At 38.9% G+C, this 21,563-nt stretch overlaps 1 protein-coding gene across 9 annotated transcripts in view; it reads left to right on the top strand.

Annotated features, from left to right (window-relative positions):
* Window positions 1-21,563, top strand: part of FCHSD2 (FCH and double SH3 domains 2) — a 240,726-nt gene that overhangs the window by 129,392 nt on the left and 89,771 nt on the right. For all 9 annotated transcript variants that reach the window (XR_014814577.1, XR_014814576.1, XR_014814579.1 and 6 more), the window contains exons 7-8: window positions 1,409-1,463; window positions 2,303-2,431. Coding sequence is in view for 6 of the 9 variants with exons in the window: in XM_084975178.1 (XP_084831304.1) it covers window positions 1,409-1,463; window positions 2,303-2,431 (184 nt within the window). In the remaining 3 variants the exon portion in view is untranslated. The remainder of the gene's footprint in view (window positions 1-1,408; window positions 1,464-2,302; window positions 2,432-21,563) is intronic.

The raw sequence follows: 21,563 nt of genomic DNA, 5'->3' as shown, positions 1-21,563 counted from the left end.
AAACACTGCAGCTTCAGAAATCTCTGGTCATGAAAGTGCTGGTTGTTCCTTAGCTTTTGTCTGTTGACTTTCTCCTTATGGTTATCTCTAGTTGTTCGGGCAAAACCAACATTTTTGGGTTTTCTTTTTTTTTTTTTTTTTTTTTTTTGTCTTTTTGCCATTTCTTGGGCCGCTCCCAAGGCATATGGAGGTTCCCAGGCTAGGGGTCCAATTGGAGCTGTAGCTACCAGCCTACGCCAGAGCCACAGCAACGCAGGATCTGAGCCGCATCTGCAACCTACACCATAGCTCAGGGCAACGACAGATCCTTAACCCACTGAGCAAAGCCAGGGATTGAACTTCAACCTTATGATTCCTAGTCGGATTCGTTAACCACTGCGCCACGACGGGAACTCCAAAACCAACATATTTTTAATCCCGTTTGATAGATTATGTTTCTCCTTGCAAGTTGAGAGGGATTGAGGGAAATAAGGACAGCAGAGTGAGAGAAGGTTAAATAGAACAAAATCATAAAGGGCGGGGTCCAAGAGCTTTACACTATGTTCAGAATACTGTGTTGAGAGTGGAGGGCGCACACAGGAAGGCACCGAAACACTTACAAGAAGAACTTTTAATGGTAAAAATATTGGAATTAAGGCCTTTGTAGAGCCTAGTCAACATTATACTGTGAATTACATTCCTTGCATTGTTACAGCCTATTGCATCTGGGCCTGAAAGCCTGCTGTCTTTGCCTCAATAGCTTGGTTATTAATGGGCTTCTTTACGCTGCCTTGTAGGAATTAGTGTGTAATTGTATGATAGTAGGAATAATCTATTGTTGAATGACTCTGGTTTATTAGGAGATACTAGCATACTGGATTTGTCAAATTAGCATTTTTTTTTTTCATTCAGGATATTTTATTTTATTTTTTTGTCTTTTTGTCTTTTTGCCTTTTCTAGGGCCATTCCTGCGGCATATGGAGGGAGGTTCCCAGGCTAGGGATCCAATTGGAGCTGTAGCTACCAGGCTACACCAGAGCCACAGCAATGAGGGATCCGAGCCGCGTCTGCAACCCACACCACGGCTTATAGCAAGGCTGGATCCTTAACCCACTGAGCAAGGCCAGGAATCGAACCCGCAATCTCATGATTCCTAGTCAGATTCGTTAATCACTGAGGCACAACGGGAACTCCATCATTCAGGATATTTTAAAAAATTAATCCCATTATTTTCTGTTTCACTATAATATTCTCCCTGTAATAAAATAAAGGAAAATAGTCATTACTCTTAGTTTTCTGTTTATTTAATCAGAATCATGTCACAGGAAAAGGTTGCTTTTTAAAAAATTCAGTAATTATGATATTTAATCATTTTATTATGATGTGATTTGATGATTCTATTAAACACACTTTTGTATTTTTATTATAGATCTAAACTTAGTCTTTTTCAATCAAGAATCAGTTTACAGAAGGCAAGTGTAAAGGTGAGTTTTTGAAAACTATCTGTCATAATCAAGAAACCTTAGCTACTAAAAGAATTGGGTCTTTTGTGGGTGCAGTTCAGTTATTTCCATCTAGAGAGCGTTTTCCATTTAGAGGAGCATTTTAAAGTCATTAGGGGAGAACTTTTTTCCCCAGTTCATGAGGGTTTTTCCCCCAGATGTCAGCATGTTGGGTACCGCCTGCTTCTCCAGATTGCTTTAGAGATAGGTTTCTGTACCTAGCCTGCTGAGGAAGCCTCTTCTCTTTCAAACGTAGTCCAGGAGACTTTAGAAAGCTCTGCAGAATCTGTTTTACTCAGGTTTATACCTCTGAGCAAATGTTCTGAGCCAGATGTAAGGGAGCTTTTCCTGTGGGAGCCTCAGCTGGAGAATACCTGATGAATAAGCTTAGCGACCCACCTTTGACTGACAGACTCCCAACCAGCATGCATTTCTCTTGGCACAGGAGGGGAGTTGTTTGTTTTTGTTTTTTTTAATATTTTCTAACTGCAGCAGATTTACCCAGGTCTTTGAAGATAAGGGACTTGACTTAATTTGAGAACCTTTATTTTCCCATCAGAATAAAATGAACAAAATGTTTCGAAGCTCTCTCAAAAACTTTGGAAATATGTCGTGTAGATAACAGTTGAAAACACTCTTACCACATGAACGTTTCATCACTGTTTATTTAATTCTTCATTAATATCGACGAATTGTTATGTTCATGTTTTCTCCACATGGTCGTCTTTACTGTGTTTGGGGAGCCAGCTGAGAGTAGCATCCTCATGTTTTTCAGTGCAGTATCATTTTGCACTGACTTTTTCTCTTTTACTATGTTTTAGTTAAAAGCCCGGCGATCTGAGTGTAATTCCAAAGCTACCCACGCGAGGAATGATTATCTTCTTACACTGGCAGCAGCAAATGCACACCAGGATCGCTACTATCAGACAGACTTAGTTAACATTATGAAGGTAATACAGCATCGACATCTGCGGTAATTTTGTATCGTCAAAGAACAGAACAACAGATGAGTTGACTGTTGCATGTATGGGATTGAGTCTGTAGAACAGAAGCTAGGCTACTTTGCATTTTGTTGGAATATACTTGCTCTTGTTTAGGTATCCTCTGTTCCGGGTAATTCTGAATTAATTTTAGGATAAGAAAATGTTTAAAACTCTCTTAAATCAGGAGTTCCCACTGTGACAGTGGCTTAAGGATCTGGTGTTGCTGCAGCTGTGGTGTCGGTCGCAGCTGCAACTTGGATTCGATCCCCAGCCCAGGAACTTCCATATGCCATGGATTGGGGGGGGGGGTGGCAAATTGTAGTAAAAAAAATTAATTATTCCCTAGTCAGTGGCAGGTATTTACTGCATAGTGGTTGTTAATATAGGATTATTTTTAAAAGCTTATATTTAAAAATTTTTATCATTTCATCCTTAATGGATTGGTAAACTTGTACATTTCATGATTCTGCCTGTGGGTAAAACAGGAGAAAACATAACTAGTAGCTACATGACAATGTCTCTACCCTGGATGTCACTCTGAGATGTAGGATGGATTAGTTTCTCATGTGCCTGCGTACTGTCTTGGTCTGTCCCGGTTGGTACCTCTCTGTGTATCTTTAGTGTTCACCCAAGTAAAGGACAAAGGGTAGAGGAGAAGAAAATGGTCTCACCCGCTGCCGGGTTCGCCCTCCCTGCTGGTGGACAGGTTCTGCTTCCAGTCGTATCGCCTTCTTTCCCATCGTCTCAAGGACCCAGACATTTGATGGATGTTTCTCTCTTCTTTATCTTCACCCCCCCCCCCCGCCACTGCCCCGGCATCATTCTTACCGACTGTCACATACACTGCTTTCACCAAACCGGCTGCTTTATGAGTCAGAGGTGATGAGAGTGGGGACGCAGCAGGAGTGCGCACTCTGTCTTTCCTGCAGTGAATCGGGAAAGAGATCAGCTCTGTCTAGAAACTACAAGTTCTTCCCTGGAAAGTAGAGACAGGTCACCTGCTGGGACCTTGAAGGAAGACTAGAGAGAAAGAGTAAAACTAAACTAAGAAGTAACTTATTGCAAAAGTTTTCATTTCCTTTCTGTTTACTGTCTGAAATCCCCCCTTTCCTGGCGTTTTCCTGTCTGACTTCTACTGGTTAGAAACAGGCAGTGAGAGAGACGAGGGATTGTTGGGACATCCCAGACCAGAACTCTGCATACATTTCTCCGTAAGATGTTGGACATAGAGGTTTAGGTGTTTTCGTATCTTATTCGGCGTTACGTGGTGCTTCAGACATACAAGAACCAAGTGGAGACTTGGCCTCACATTGTAACATGGTTTCTCTAGGGAATGTATATTTCTGTCATATATTGCACATATACTCAAACAACTCATGTATTAAAGAGGTTTTTAATAGAGCAGACATTTGCATTTTTAATTCTCCATATACTGTCTGCTATGAAATCAAAATTGTTAATTATATATTTTCTCCTTTGAGTACTTTAAAACACACATTATATTTGTTTAAGCAGCAACAAAAGTAAAATCTTTGTTTTTTAAACTCAGTCCATAGCCAAAAAAGATGTCTTACCTAAAACCCTGTGGTCTTTCATAAACCAGGAAAAGTACAGTATTATTGGGGGGAGTCTGCCCCTTGCCAGAAACAAGAGGAGGTTAATGGGTCTAGCCAGCTCTCAGATTATATGTCCTTGAACTTATTTTGAAACACTCATGCACCTAGGTATTTGATCATCCTTGGGTAGCTTATGCTTCAGATTACTCGTTTCGTGAAACATAGGGTATTGAAATGATAAAAAAATAGAGAAAATGTATTAAAAGTATTTCTTAAGAAAATGTATTTTCAATTTTCATGTTTTGTGTGTTAATTCATTTTCTCCCCAGTGCTAATTATGTAACCTGCAGTACTGGAAAATTCCCATCAATCATGCTCTTGCCTGTGTAGTAAATTTCTGTCATTGAGGTGACAGTGGCCTTTAGTGCCTCTTTTGGTGAGGTCTGTTTTCTGGATTTTTTTTAAGGTTGTAATACCCTAACTAGAACTTTTTTTTTTTTTTTTTTTTGTCTTTTTTATCTTTTTTGCCATTTCTTGGGCCACTCCTGTGGCACATGGAGGTTCCCAGGCTAGGGGTCTAATCGGAGCTGTAGTCACCAGCCTACGCCAGAGCCACAGCAACATGGGATCCGAGACGTGTCTGCAACCTACACCACAGCTCGCAGCAACGCCAGATCCTTAACCCACTGAGCAAAGCCAGGGATTGAACCTGCAACTTCATGATTCCTAGTTGGATTCATTAACCACTGCACCACGACGGGAACGCCTAGGACTTTTTAAAAAAAATTATATGAGTAGCTTGGAAGCAGATTTGGGCCATTGATTTACTCCCACATTTGATAGTCACTTATAGTGTGGTAGCTACTTTGCTAGGCTTTGAGAAGAAGCAAAGATGAGCAGGACACACTTCTTATCCTCAAAGCACAATCTAGTTGAAGAGAGAAATATATAGAAATGATTACAGATGAGAACAATGAAATCACTGCCACAGGACCATGATTAATAGTAATAACAGCTTTCTCTTTTTTGATGATTTGATAGTACCCTGGCATAATCTTGAAGCCTATTATCCTTCATTTTCCTCTTTATCCTGTTGTAGTTCATTATTTAAATAACAGGTATCCTATAAATGAAATGAAATCCCAACACTGGGATCTATTCTTAGATCAACAATTGATGGGATGTTAGTGATGACAGCCCATATTATGTTTGTTTTTTGTGTTGCATTCCTCTAATCTGGATGGATTGCCCTCTGCGTCTCATGTAAAACCTTTATTCTGAGACCTTTCCCTCTCTCCCGTGTTGGACCTCCCATTGTCTGTGTCACATCTTTTTTCTTGGTTTACTCAGTTCTTTGGTGGAACACATCTTCCAGTCCTTTTTTTTGCTTTTTAGGACTGCATCCTTACGGCATATGGAGGTTCCCAGGCTAGGGGTCGAATCAGAGCTGCAGCTGCTGACCTGCGCCACAGCCACAGCAACACCAGATCTGAGCCGCGTTTGCACCACAGCTCATGGCAACTCCAGATCCTTAACCCCCTGAGCAAGGCCAGGGACCTCGTCTTCGTGGATACTAGTCGTGTTCATTACCGCTGAGCCACAACAGGAACTCTTCCAATTCTTTCTTGAGGGAGTGGGCGTAGGAGATAGGTTTTTTGAGATACTGTGTTTATGAAGATGTCATTATCCTGTACTTGTACTTGGGTATAGAATAAAAGGTTGCAAACTGTTTTTGATCAAATGTTGAAGACAATTCTCCTTGTTGTTCCCTGTGGAGGTATTAAGAACCCCCAGATCATTCTGCGTATCTGATCCAGTGTTTTTTCTTCCTAGAAACTTAAATATTCTTAGTGTGTCTTTTGATTCTTAGATTAATTCTTCCCTTTTGTTTTCTCTTTCTGGAACTTCTGTTATTAAGATTTTGGAACTCCTAGTCTAGTCCTTTAGATTTTTTTTTTTTTCTGTTATTGTCCTTGGTTGTTAGGCTCTGCTTTCTGGGAGACTTTTTCAGCTTTATAGTTCAACTCTTCTATTAAGTTTAAAATTTTTTCAGCATGCTTTTAATATTCTTTTGTTCCTCAGATGTTCTTTTCTTATAACAGGTGCTTTGTCTTGTCTCTTTAATGCTTGTGGTCTCAACAACAGAATTTATTTTAAAGTTTTCTTTTCCCTGCATAGTTTGTCTTTTAGCCTGAGGGTAGGACTTGTCAGCTTTGAGCTTCACTCTAGAGTGTTCTGGTGGATCATTTGTAGGGGAAACTAATGTCAGTATCCTTATATTTCTCCTTTTGACCTTGTCCAATTTCCCTTTCTGCTCCCTGTGTCATTTTCTCAGATCTCTTTTGTTGTGTTATTTGCTGAAGTCTGCCATGATCTCCTAACCCCCTTACATCTTCTGCCCCATCTGCTGGTCTCAGATGGTTTATCTCAGAATGGTTTATCTCATCTTTGAAACCCTTAACACAGTTGTAGTTTTACCCATATCAGTGTGATTATGTGATAAATGCTTATCTCCCACTTCACTGTACATTCCACGAGGCAATGAGTGTGTCTGTATCGCTTGAGACTTCATCTTTGCAACCTAGTACAGTATATGATTCCTTATACATGCTAAATGTTTGTAAATTCATGCTTATTGAAGAATAAATGAATGAACAAAAAAGTCAGTCTCACTTTAATCCTCTTAGATCGAATCATTCCCATTTTACAAGCAAGGGAATTATGGCAAAACCTGAATTCAACTCTGGCAGGTCTTGCTGCTGCTGTCAGAGCTAGTGCCATTAGCTCTTTATATGGCACCAACTTATTGCATTTATTTCCTCTTCTCTTAAACATGGGCTGAACCTGCACTATCTTATCTCCTTTGGCTTCTGTGAGGAACAAATGAGATAATGAAAAGCATTTTTGTTAATTTTTAAGCTTGGTATACATGTCGTATATTGTCCTATTGAAGAAATCCTCTTATTCTATTTTATATAAATCTTGTGTTTTGAGGGTGAAGAGGAGGAGACTGTAGAAGAGACCTACAGCACCTGTTTAGCTGTCTAACGTTGCTGCGTTCTCAGTCTCCGCACCTTAGAGTACATCATTTCATTTAGTTTTCTTAACATCTTTCAAAGTAATTATCATTATCCCTGTTTTACGGGTCAGATCGTGGAGGCTCAGTGAGGTTCAGTTGTATAAAACTCAGGGCTTACATCAAGGTCTCTTAACTTCAAAGCCTGTGTTCTTTCCTAGATTTCATTCTGTGTTCTTTTCTAAATACCATTCCAACTGTGTGTGTGTGTGTGTGTGTGTGTATGGCTTTTCCCCCCTTTTTGGGGGGTGTGCGCCCTGTGGCATGTGGAGTTCCGGCTGGTGATGAGATCCAAGCCACAGTTGCGACCTGTGCCGCAGATGAAGCAGTGTTGGATCCTTAACCCACTGTGCCATGCCAGGGATTGAACCTGCATCCCAGTGCTCCAGAGACGCTACTGATCCCATTTTGCTACAGTGGGAACTCCCATTCCAATCTTTTTGATAGTAAAATGTAGTGTAATAAGCAGTAGCAGACTGTGAATGTCATAAATTCTGAGACTTGTAGAATAAAAGTAACAATTGAAAATTGCAAGTTCTCCCATTTTAATTATTCTAAAGAGTAAGATCATGTCAGTATCTAAGTAAAAATATTTAGACACATTCCCCAAGGAATAATTTGTATTGCTTATGCCAGTGCTGATTAGAGGAGATGCTAAATATATTATTCTGTGAAAGTATATTATCAGGCAGGTTGTTTTGAACTCTGAACTAAAACAACACAACTATTGCTAGGCCATGGAAACTGGTTAACTGATTTCATCAAATCTATAAAAGGCAGTTGAGCTGACTGTTGGAGAGTAAGGTAGTTTGTTCCTCAAATGTTCCTTTTTTGTAGCATATTCTTGTGTAATATATAAACTGACTTTTTAAAGCTTGTGAATTTTTCCTAGTGGTTAGGATGAGGAAGGATGAAATACAGTGCATCATGGTAGAAAAGGGGACAAATTTTTATCTAATGAAAGACGTTTTGAAAAGCTTAATACTAGGACCCTTTTTCTTTTTTAAAAAATTTTTATTGAAGTATAATTAATTCACAATGTTGTGTCAGTTTCTGGTGTCAGCAAAGTAATTCCATTATACAGCTTTTTTGGGGTTTTTTTGTTTTTTGTCTTTTTAGGGCCACACCAGGGCATATGGAGGTTCCCAGGCTAGGGGTCCAATCAGAGCTGTAGCTGCTGGCCTCCACCACAGCTCACAGCAACAACAGATCCGAGCTGTGTCTGTGACCTACACCACAGCTCACGGCAACACTGGATCCCCAACCCACTGAGCAAGGCCAGGGATCGAACCCACAACCTCATGATTCCTAGTTGGATTCATTTCCGCTGCACCACAACGGGAACTCCCTCAATAATGGATTTTTAACTACTTTATTAATCACCATTTTACCATTTAGTATTTCATTATCTATATGTCATAAATTACTTTTCCATTTTCTAAATTGTAATCTTAGTTGTCTTTGTTTCACTCTTATAAACAATGCTGCTATCAACATTCTTTGTTTTTAATGTGTCTCCTGGTGTACTTGTGCAAGAATTTCTTAAGGGAATATACCTAGGAGCGGTGTGTATTGGCAGCTTTACCAAAGAGGGCCAGATGGTGTTACAGCACTTTTTATTACAAGTTTTAACATTGTGTGTCGTGTTAAACTCAGGGAGTATTCGAGTGTAATAGGTTACAGGCATGGTGTTCGATACAGAGATGAACTGGGCATGATTCATGCAGGCAGTGAGCCAGAAGCAGGAAGGTTGTAGTTTTCTCGGGAGCAGTCCCTAAAGGGCATGTGGAATATGAGGTGAAAGATCCTTTCCTCTGCTCTATTGTTTATATTATGGTTGGCTCTCCGTGACACAAAAAGAGAAAATTAGGATACTTCTTGCCCATTTTTACCAAACCTCTCCTTTTTTTTTTTTAATGACCACACCTGTAGCATACGAAAGTTCCCAGGCCAGGGATTGAATCTGAGCCACAGCTGCGACCTGTGCTGCAGCTATGGCAATTCCAAGTCCTTTAACCCACTGTGCTGTGCCAGAGATTGAGCCCATGCCTCTGCAGCAACCCAAGCCATAGCAGTTAACCCACTGCGCCATAGTGGGAACTCCTTTACCGAACTTCTAAAACGATGATTTAAAAAGAGTTTTAGTTTAGCAGTTTAACACCTGCTACAAACTCCTACATGGAATCCTCTTATATAAAGCAGATAAAAGGGAAGCTGTTTAATTAAAGCTTGTGAGCCTCTTTCTCTTTTGTGGGCCCCGTTTTCCATACCTGCATATGTCACCCTCTACTTCTTTCCCTTGGTTCCGAGGCATTATGCTGAAGACTAGGGTTCCTCGAAATATAATTTGAAAACAGCTGTTCAAAGACAGGACTTTTTGTAGAATTCTAAGCTTTACCTAATGATCTTCAAGCTAAAATTTTTCAAAGTAATCTTTTAATAATGTATATCGGATCATGACAATCTACTGCTAACACCTGCCAGTGGACAGGACCGACAGGTAATTGAACATTCCGGCTTGAGAGCTTAATAGATGTCTTGGGCTTGCGAGTCAACAGTAAATTAGGGACCAGAGCAGTCTTGAGAAAAAAGAACAAAGCTGGAAATATCACACACCCTCACTTCATACTATTCTGTAAAGCTCTAGTAATCAAAACAGCATGGCACTGGTACAAAAACAGACACAGATCAATGGAACAGAACAGAGAGCCCAGAAATAAACCTATGCACCTATGGTTGATTAATCTACAACAAAGGAGGTAAGAATATACAATGGATAAAAGATAATCTCTTCAATAAATGGTATTGGGAAAACCTGGTAGCTGCATGTAAAAGAATGAAATTAGAACATTTTCTCACACCCTATACTCAATGTAGATTAAAAACCTAAATGTAAGACCTGAAACCATGAAACTCCGAGAAGAGAGCATTGGCAAAGTCCTCTTTAACATAAATTCTAGTGATTTTTTTTTTGGATCTATCTCCTAAGGGAAAGAAACAAAATCAAGATAAAACACTCTTGGCATATATCCAGACAAACTTTCCTTGAGAAAGACACATGCACCCGCATGTTCATTGCAGCACTTTTCACAATAGCCAAGACATGGAAACAACCCAAATGTCCATCTGCAGATGATTGGATTAGGAAGATGTGGTATATTTATACAATGGAATACTACTCAGCCCTAAAAAAAGTAAAAAATAATGCCATTTGCAGCAACATGGATGGAACTAGAGACTCTCAAACTGAGTGATACAGTAAGTCAGAAAGAGAAAGACAAATACCATATGATACCACTTATAACTGGAATCTAATATATGGCACAAAAGTACCTTCCCACAGAAAAGAAAATCATGGACTTGGAGAATAGACTTGTGGTTGCCAAGGGAGAGCGGGGAGCAGTGGGATGGACTGGGAGCTTGGGGTTAATAGATGCAGACTCTTGCTTTTGGAATGGATTAGCAATGAGATTCTGCTGTGTAGCACAGGGAACTATGTCTAGTCACTTACGATGGAACATGATAATGTGAGAAAAAAGAATGTATACATGTATGTGTAACTGGGTCACCATGCTTTACAGTAGAAAATTGACAGATCACTGTAAACCAGCTATAAAGGAAAAAACAATCGTTACATATAAATGAATAAGATGGCACCTAATCAAACTTGAAAGCTTTTTTGCACAGCAAAGGAAACCAGGGACAAAATGAAAAAACAGCCTACTGAATAGGAGAAAATATTTGCAAATGATATGACCAATAAAGGGTTTAAAATAGTCCCTGGCCACAGACTATTTTGAGCAGTTTTTTTGAGCATAGTACCTATTCCTGTGATGCAGGTCAGGCCTCACCTGTGTGCATATGGTGATGTTTTACCTAATGTGGCCAATGTGTAGGTTTTTAAGTTCCATTCAGGAAAGTGTTTTAACCTAAAAATTGTTATTTCTTTATCACAAATAGCATGTGGTGGAGTTTACTGAAATCCATTTTCAGACATGACCTTATAATATCTGATTTAAATATATGTCGGGTCATTTTATTTTCTTAAATTAATCAGTTGACACATTCCATATTTCCTTGATTCTAAGATTCAGGTTTTTAAAAAAAATCTTTTAGTGTTTTTTATTCAGTGATGCTTTTTGTATTCTATGGTTTCTTTAAAAGGAAGAGAATTTTTCCTGAATTTCTGACTTGTACAAAGCACAGAGGAAGAAATTTTTTTTAAAAAGTGATTAAATACTCTATCCTTAAAATTTTTAAAGAAAAGACTAGTATTTTTCTCTTTCTTTCTGTCTCTCTTCCTGTTTTTGTTTTTTTTTTTTTTCTCTCTCTCTCTCAGACACATTTTTCAAAGTTAATTGACCAGTATACAATGGAATACTACTCAGCATTTAGGTGATAAAACCTAAATGCCAGTCTCCTTTTCTGCATAATTCATTAATATGAGTGTATTCCAGAGACAGATAACTCAAAGCCAAATAAATGAAATGATTCTAACATGATCCAAGAAGGAGTAAGTCTGTAGATGAAGATAATAATCACGAGGCTGCAGCGTATTTCTCTCCTCAGGTTGCAAAGGGGATAAGTAGACCATCACTGTTGAATTTAATATTCTGCACCGGAGCGTTCCGGTATTAGCTTGAACAAGTGAGAGTGAGGCTAAATGATATTCCGGGTGTACTATTTGGAAATGGTCTTAAAGGAAGCTGATAAAAGGTAGAGTGTGTGTATATCTCTATCTGTATCGATGCATACCTGTGTATGTGATAAAAATGATGTTTTTCATATAAGATGAATCCTTGGATGAGGCCTTAGCATTATTACCCATCAATATTTGAAGGGAACACTAGCTGTTCTTGGTTTTTGTTTTGTTTTATTTATCAATTTGTAGCAATATATTTTAACATGACTGTTATAAAACCAGTAAAACACCAAGGAGAAGCATTGGTCGGAGAATGAATCTCCAGCACGTAGGAAACAGCTGGACCGCTGGAGTGAAGGTGATTGGTCAGAAGCATCTTGACTTCTCCAGGCAGGCCTTCTGTTCATGGAGTAGTTCATGGCCTTTACAACCGCCAAGAACAGGAGCAAGGCTTGGAACTTTGTGGAATTCCAGCTCAACACCATCATTTTGGATTTTTTTTTTTTTTTTTTTTTTTTTTGGTCTTTCGTCTTTTTAGGGCCACACCCACAGCCTATGGAGGTTCCCAGGCTAGGAGTCTAATCAGAGCTGTTGCTGCCAGTCTACACCACAGCAGTGCCAGATCCGAGTCTCGCCTGTGACCTACACCACAGCTCACAGCAACACCGGATCCATAACCGGCTGAGCGTGGCCAGAGATCAAACCGGCGACCTCATGGTTCCTAGTCAGATTCGTTTCTGCTGCGCCACAATGGGAACTCCTAAGCAGTGTCATTTTGGATCTGAATAGAGCCTTATTTAGGAAATTGAAATTTATTGTCTCAGTATATTTGGTATATTTATCTTCTCAGTATATCTGAGAAGATGACCCCCTGGAGAAGAGTAACTCTTTCTGAACAAAAGCTTCAGGTTCACCCGAAGGTGTCTTCTAGGAAGCAGAATTATAGGTAACAGTTTCAATCAAAAGACAGAGAATTCTCCGTGTTACAAAGGGTATTGTGTTACATGTCAAGTGTTTTTATTTGTTCAAGAAGTAATTTGTGGGTATCTGCCACACACCCTACCTAGAAACTTTAGTGGTTTCTTATTCCTCCAGAGGGAATAGGAGAAAAGTCAAGGTAATTTAGAAGGCCCTGTGTGCTCTGTTCTTGTGCCAACTTCATTTTTTGAAATTCAGGTATAATGTACATACCATAAAATTGACCATTTTAAAGTATGCAATTCAGAGTTCCCACTGTGGCACAGCGGGTTAAGGATCTAGCATTGACTCTGCAGTGACGTGGGTTTGACCCCTGGTCTGGGACAGTGAGTCAAGGATCTGGCATCACTGTGGCTTCGGTATAGGTTGCAGCTGTGGTTCAGATTCAGTCTCTGGCCCAGGAACTTCTCTATGCTGCAGTTGTGGCCAGAAAAGAAAAAAATAAATAAAGTGTACAGTTCAGTGGAATTTAGTATATTCACAAGGATTTACAGCCACCACTCCACTATCTAATTCTAGAAAATTTTCCTCACCATAAGAAAAAGCCCTGTACCCCATTAGCAGTCACTGCCTAGTTTCCCTGTCCACCAGCTCCTGGCAATGACTGATCTGCTTTCTGTTTCTGTGGATTTGCTTGTTCTGGATATTTCGTAGAAATGGAAATCATGCAATAGGTGGCCACTTGGGTCCGGCTTCTCTCACTTAGTATAGTGTTTTGAAGGTTCGAACGTGTTTTGTAGCGTATGTCAACGTTTCATTCTTTCTGTGGCTGAACAATACTCCATTACATAGATATGCTACATCTTGTTTATCCATTCATCGGCTGATGGACATTTGGGTTATTTCACGTTTTGACTCTGTCTCTTTATCCTCATTTGATATCTCTCCCCACTTCACTCTTTCCACTTCACTCGGTGACACTCTTTGGAGTTCCCATGGTAGCTCAGTGGTAGCAAACCCGACAAGTGTCCGTGAGGATGCAGGTTCGATCCCTAGCCTTGCTCAGTGGGTTAAGGATCCCGTGTTGCTGTGAGTTGCGATGTAGATCACAGACACAGCTTGTATCTGGTGTTGCTGTGGCTGTGGTGTAGGCTGGTAGCTACAGCTCAGGTTCGACCCCTAGTCTGGGAACTTTCATATTCCATGACCCCCCCCCCCAAAAAAAAGTGACTCTTTTTCATTTCCTCACTAGTACCAGACTTTCTTATGTGAGAGTATTCGCACATGTTCTCTCTGCATAAAACCTTCCCTCTCCTCACTCTCCCCAGGCACTTCTTTTTTGTTTGTTTGTTTTTCCTTTTTAGGGCCAGAGTTATTTATAGTTGATTTACATTTTTTCTGTCAATTTCTGCTATACAGTACAGTGACCCAGTTTTATACATATATATACATATATATACACACACACATTCTTTTTCTCACATTATCCTCCACCATGTTCCATCACAGGTGACGAGATAGAGTTCCCTGTGCTGTGCAGCAGGATCTTGTTGCTGATCCACTCCAGAGGCAATAGTTTGCGTCTACTCACCCCAAACTCCCAGTGCCTCCCTCTCCCTCTCCATCCCCCTTGGCAACCACAAGTCTGTTCTCCATACCCATGAGTTTGTTCCTTTTCTGTAGACAGGCTCACTTGTGCCCTGTATTAGATTCCAGATATAATTGGTATTATATGGTATTTGACAAGTAGTAGACTCTTGATAAATATTTGTTGAATGATTTATTGTGTATTTATATTTAATAAATTATTTGGGGCAAAAATGATTTGGGTGACATATTAGTGATATCTGTTTTATATAGCTCTAAATTAGATAGATGTTTTACTTGTTTTACAGGGAGAATTATATTCAAATAAGCTGATAAACCTCAAATGACCCGGCCCTAAGAGAGGCAGTTCGCTTTCAAAATGTAAATCATTTAGAAAACAGAATTAGAGATTTAATGGAACTGGTAAGAGGTGGGCTCGTCACCAGTTATAAGAGTCTAAGGTCTGGACTTTAACTTGTTACCTTCATTTCTGATGCTCGGCAGACCTTCTCAAGACCGTTTCTCAAAGCATGTCCTTCTGCCTGAGGTGAAACCATTCTGTCTGATCCAAGACTGTCAGGCATCTCATTTTTTTTCTGGCGTATTTTATTTTTCTTAGTATTTAATACCATATTTATTTTATTTTATTTTTGTTTTGTTTGTTTGTTTGTTTTTGTCTTTTTGCCTTTTCTAGGGCCACTCCTGCGGCATATGGAGGTTCCCAGGCTAGGGGTCCAATCGGAGCTGTAGCCACCGGCCTACGCCAGAGCCACAGCAACGCGGGATCCAAGCCGCGTCTGCAACCTACATCACAGCTCAAGGCAACGCCAGATCCTTAACCCACTGAGCAAGGCCAGGGATCGAACGCGCAGCCTCATGGTTCCTAGTCGGATTCGTTAACCACTGCGCCACGACAGGAACTCCAATTTTATTTTCTATTGGAATACAGTAATCTCATAAGTTCTTTTTATTCTTTCTACCTCCAGGAACAATTTTTTTGAAATTTGAAGTATCTTGAGCCAGAAGAAGAGTAGTTCTTTTTGCTTGTGGGTAGCCTGAGGCTCTGGAGAGGGTGAACATTTTTTTTGTAGGGGGTGGGTATTGAAGCATACTTGCTGTACAATATTGAGAGTAAACCATTGACATTAAGAAAAAGCAGATACTTCTATCATGAAGCCTTCCTCTAGGAGGAGGCTTTCTTTGCCTTACATCTCTTAACCTGCGAGATCCTGTTTTCTTCTCTATGAAAACAGGACTGACAGTATCCTTTTCGTGAGTTGTAAATGTGTGGAAGTGATTGCCACTTCGTAGATGTTCTCTAAGCATGCCTTTCTCTTTCCACCTTCTGTGAGCCTCCACTAACCAACATAACCTGTTTTAGCTATAGTAGTAAACTCTTATGTATCTCACGAGGTTTTCTTACAAAATAAGTAAAGTTGGTGATTACAAGTAAATGAAAAAAATACATGCAATATTTGTTTTTGTGCTAAACATGCTAAAGGCTAATATTAGTGTTTTCCCTTAAAACCTTACATATGTCTCTGGCATTAAAATAGAGAAGAGAGTTTCTTTACTTGAGTGGTCAAGCAAAACCAATATAAACGAAAGTATGTAGGGAATTTCCAAGCATTAAACTCACAGGCACTCTTCCTCCCTAACTTTGTCTTCATTGGTAAGATGCACAGACATACTATATTTAGGGTTTTTTGGTTTTTTTTTTTTTTTTTTTTTTTTGGTTCTTGCCAAAAGTAAAAATGCTTTAAAGTATGTCTGTTGAGAGTACCAACAGTGTATTGTTCAGAAAGTTATCTTTTAAGTAAAAGAAAGAATATATTTCTTGGAGTTCCCATCGTGGCGCAGTGGTTAACGAATCCAACTAGGAACCATGAGGTTGCGGGTTCGATCCCTGCCCTTGCTCAGAGGGTTACCTATCCGGCGTTGCCGTGAGCTGTGGTGTAGTTTGCAGACGCGGCTCAGATCCTGTTGCTGTGGCTCTGGTATAGGCTGGCAGCTACAGCTCCAATTGGACCCCTAGCCTGGGAACTTCCATATGCTGCAGGAGCGGCCCAAGAAAAGGCAAAAAGACAGAAAAAAAAAAAAAAAGAAGAATATATTTTTTATAATATTCTTGTTGTTTAGAATTTTCCCTAAACTTTATGGCAAAAGAACTTTATTTGCTTTACTGAACTCTAGCCTCATTTTCCCAGTAAGCATGATTGATCTCAGTTAGAGATTAAGAAATCATTAACAAACTCTGAAAAGGTAGACTTTAGATCAGTGGAAAACTAAAGGTTATAAAGATAGTGATGTTAAGGCTTTCTAGAAAAAGAAAAAATTTTATCCCTATATCATACCAGGCCAAATTTTAGATTTGTTAAAAATACATGCAATGGAGAAAAGCATGGATGAAGATTTATCTGATATTAGTGCGAGAAGGTGATTGTTAGGTATTCTAGCAAAGCAGAGGTAGATGCTATATGTGAATATGGTGAGAGATTGCACAGTCCCAAATTTTTTTAAGTTTTATTGAAGTATAGTTAATTTACAAGGTTGCGATAATTTCTGCTGTACAACAAAGTGACCCAGTCTTACATACACACATGACAATCCCCAAATTTTTGAATGTGTAATACAGCCATAATAACAACAGTAGCTACTACCATTTATTGAGCTAAGTGCCAAGTCTTATAGTAAGTGCTTTACATATAAGTCAAAATGCCGAGATTAGAAACTCTGCCCTAAAACTAAACAATTTATAACCCTGGTCTGCTGTCCATGTTATCTCAGGCAACAGTATCACCTGATGTTTCGCCATAGTATACCAAGTAATACCACCTTCCCAATCTGCACATCTGTTTCCCCACTGCTTGCTATACTACCGCTTAGCAGATGCCACTCATATTGGGTTTTTTGTTGCTGTTGCAGCAACATCCCACCACAAGAGGCTAATCCTGTATTAATTAAGATAAAAGCTAAAGAGCAAAAATAGAGAAACCCAAAATATAAAGGCTCAAATAAGATAGATGTTAATTATTTCTCATCCAATAGCTCAGAGTAGATAGGTAGGTGCTACCTCATGAAATTATTCAAGTATCCAGGTAGCAGGATGACTCTTCCACTTTCTCAAATCACCTGCTTGGCCACACTTGGGTCATTGGACTTATTTGCATTCTAGCCAAAGGGTAGAGGAACGAGAGCATGGCAAAGACATATCATGCTCTTAAGATTTAGTCTGGAAAGCGCTATATGTTACCTCTGCTCGTATTGTCTTGGCTCACATGGCCAAACCTAACAGCATGGGAAGAAAGGGAGAACAAATTTTAGCGGACAATGAATAGTGTCCACCACAACCACTGTCTGGACTGCTTCTAAATATCTGATAAGGTAGATGATAACTTAGGAGTTTAAGAGTTCTTATAAATCAATAAGAAAAATGAAAACATCCCAGAAGAAATAGGAAAAGCTACAAATTCAGTTTTAAGGAAGAGGAATACACTCTTAGGTATAAGGCCAACTAATATTTGACAAGGGAGCCAAAAACACTCAGTGGGGAAAAAGGATAGTCCCTTCAATAAGTGGTGCTGGGAAAACTGAATAATTAAATGCAGAAGAACAAAATTCAACCGCTACTTTTTTCCACCCACAAAAATTAACTAAAAATGTATTAAAGGCTTAAACATAGACTTAAAATCATACAGCTCCTAGAAGAAAACACCAGGGAAAAGCTGTTTCACATTAGTCTTGGCAATGATTTTTTTTAGATATGACACCAAAAACACAAGCAACAAAAGCAAAGACAAGTAAATAGGACTACCCAAAACTAAAAGGCCTCTGTACATTGAAGAAACTATCAGCAAAATGAAAAGGCCGCCTATGGAATGAGAGAAAATATTTGCAAATCATATATCTGATAAGGGGTGAACATCCAAAATATATAAGAAATCATGCAATTCAATAGCAAAAACTAAAGACAAAACCTAAAAAAAAAAAAGCCTCAGTTAAAAAATGGCAGAGGATAGAGTTCCCACTGTGGCTTAGCAGGTTAAGGACCCAACATAGTTTCTGGGAGGGTGTGGATTTGATCCCTGGCCTTGCCCACTGGGTTAGACAGGATCTGCTGTAGCCACATTCTGCAGCATAGGTTGCAGGTGTGGTTTGGATCAATGTCTGTGATACAGGCCTCAGCTCCAGTTCCAATTCAGCCCTTAGCCTGGGAACTACCTCATGCTGCAGGTGCAGTCATTGAAAAAAAAAAAAAATTGCAGAGGAACTGAGTAGACGTCTTTCCAGAGAAGATATAAAGATGGCCGGCAGGTACACGAAAATGTGTTCAACATCACTAATCATCAGGGAAGTGCAAATAAAATCAAAACCACAGTGAGATTATCCCGTACCCATTAGGATGGCTGTCATCAACAGGACAGGAGGAAACAAGTGTTGGCGAGGATGTGGAAGAAAGGGGGCCCTTGTGAACTGTTGATGGGACTGTAAGTTGGTCAGCCACTGTGGAAAGCAGGATGGAGGTTTCTCAAACAAAACTAAAACTAGAAATACTATATGATTGAGCAACCCCAAAGAATCTCAAAAGGGTACCTGTACCCCAATGTTCACTCTAGCACTGTTCCATTGTGTGTATATATCCCATTGTGTATATATATTACCATTATTCAACCATGAGAATCAAGGAAACCCTACCATTTGTGACAGCCTGGATGAACCTCGAGGGCATTATGCTAAATAAAATCGGTCAGAGAGAGAAAGACATTTACTGAACGATATCACTTATATGTGGACTGAAAAAGCCACACCCGTAGAAACAGTAGACTGGTAGTTAGCCATGACCTGGAAGGTGACAGAAATGGGGCCTACTGGTCAAAGGATACAAACTTCCAGTTGAAAGATGAATCAAGTTCTGGTGATCTAAGGTACAAATGGTGATTATAGCTATTAATATTGTATACTTGGAAGTTGCTAAAAGAATAGATCTTAAATCTTCTTAACACCAAAAAAAAAAAAAAAAGGTAATTATGTAACAGGATGGAATTGTTAGCTAATGTTACAGTGGTGATCATTTTGTAATATGTGTCAAATCAGCATATGACACATGTTAAACTTACACAATGTCCTGTGTTAATTACACCTCAATATAGTTGGGGAAAAAAGATATAAAAACCCAGTGACAGTACACCTATAGCCGTTTGACTTTGAGGAGGATGCCAAGACCTTTTAACGAAGGAAAAGAATAGTCTTTCAACAAATGATCCTGGGACAATCGAGTGGACACACACAAAGGAATGAAGTTGGATCTCTAGCTCACACCATGTCTAAGATTTAATTCGAAGTGAATCAAGACGTAAATGTAAGAGCTAGAACTATAAAATTCTTGAAAGAAAAAAAATACATGTATTTTTCCTTCTTTGCCTTAGCAGTTACATCCTAGGAATTTATTCTAAGTATATAAATAAATATCTGTGAAAATATTTGTCTTCATACATGAGATTACAATGAGATGCAAAATCGAAAGCAACAAATATTTAAAACATTCAATAATTTGAAGTAATTCAAAGAACTTAAATACATAAATATTTAATAATAAATAGAATGTTATATTTTACATAGCATCAATATGTATATTATATAAATTAAATATGATATAAAATATAAACAATAATTATGATATCTCTAAAAGATGTGATATGCTATAATTCTTTTTTTTTTTTTTTTTTTTTTTGGTCTTTTTTTAAGGCTGCATCCTCAGCATATGGAGGTTCCCAGGCTAGGGGTCCAATCGGAGCTACAGCTGCCAGCCTACACCACAGCCACAGCAACGCTGGATCCAAGCTGCATCTGCAACCTACACCACAGCTCAAGGCAATGCCGGATCCTTAACCCACTGAGTGAGGCCAGGGGTCAAACCCACAACCTCACGGTTCCTAGTCAGATTCGTTTCTGCTGCGCCACGATGGGAACTCCTATAATTCATTTTTAAATTATGTTATAGAAGATTGTTTAGTGATATGAAAAATAACACTGTATTAGCTGAATAAATAGATCATCAGTAATATACAAGATACAGTCTTAAATATATCTTCAGAGTCTCTTTTTTAAGTATATGTTCACATATCCAGGTATATAGATAGGTAGGTAGGTAGGTAGGTAGGTAGATAAAGTAAATCATCAAAATATTTAGAAGTGATTTTCTTTAGATAGTGAGATTACCTACGATTTTTGTACAAAATTGACTTCCATCCTGGGAACCTCCATATGCCACAGATGTGGCCCTAAAAAGACAAAAACAAAAATGACTTCCATGTATTCCTCCAACCCCATAGAATTCTATTCTCTCTGTTCCAGCTGCTCTTTATACATCGTGTAAGTGCAAATTCCATGTCAGTTTCTGGTTGCTGTCTCTTGGCTTGCCTGACATTGTGTTTTATGTGACCCATCTACCCCACAGGAGTGACGAAGCTGTAATGCTTCCCTTAGAAGCAAATTTTAGACCACTCTGTAGTTATTTCTGCCCACTGGGTTTGAACTTAACTGTGTATGTTACTTACATATTGTTTATTTTATTATGGGTATTTTTATAGTATATATTTTAATATAATTTATATTTGTAGCTGTTTAATGCTAAGTAATAGGTAAATATTACTCTGTAGCAGTTTACCTATTTTCCATTGATGAGAACAATAAAGTATCCCCAGGTTCGATGTGTATAATTAGTGTATATGTTAAATGATGATAGTAAAGCTAAGATGATAGCTGCCCCAAATTATAAGTCAAAATTAATTATTAGTGTAAATGAAAAGAGGAATTAATACATTTCCGGTTTATAATCAGTAATTCTCTTCAATTTCCTCTCCTTTCATTGCAATATTAATAACTAACAAAGGTGTGTGAATTTCACCTCTACTTAGTTCTTTCCCATAATCCAAGGTAGAAACCTTAATAAGTAGTAAAGTTAGGGAAAATGAAGAAGAGATTTTTTTTTCCAAAGGCTCCGAATTAGCCATAGGCTAGATTTAGTTTCTACAGAATTCTAAGTCCTCACCCAAGACGTGAGCCTTCCTGACTATTTGTGCTCTCCCATACCACCGTATATACCGCCACACGCCTTACTGCTGTATGCTGCCCTTGTCCTGAGGCAGCCTCTCCGTAATGCTCTCCTTCTCAGACTATCGGGCATCTTGGGGTTCTGATCCATAGCAAATTCCTCATTTCTTCAACTTTAAAAACATTATCAAATATTTCAAACATGTAGAAAAATTAAAAACTACTATTATAAGTGTTCACATGTCCATTACTAAAGCTAGTAAATAC

Source organism: Sus scrofa, chromosome 9 (genome assembly GCF_054392235.1).
Source record: "Sus scrofa isolate SSC_HxYL_T2T_F1_AM1 chromosome 9, Sscrofa_HxYL_maternal_Yorkshire_Landrace_v2.0, whole genome shotgun sequence".
In the NCBI taxonomy this organism is placed as follows: Eukaryota; Metazoa; Chordata; class Mammalia; order Artiodactyla; family Suidae; genus Sus; species Sus scrofa.
This window is presented reverse-complemented; position numbering and strand designations above follow the sequence as displayed.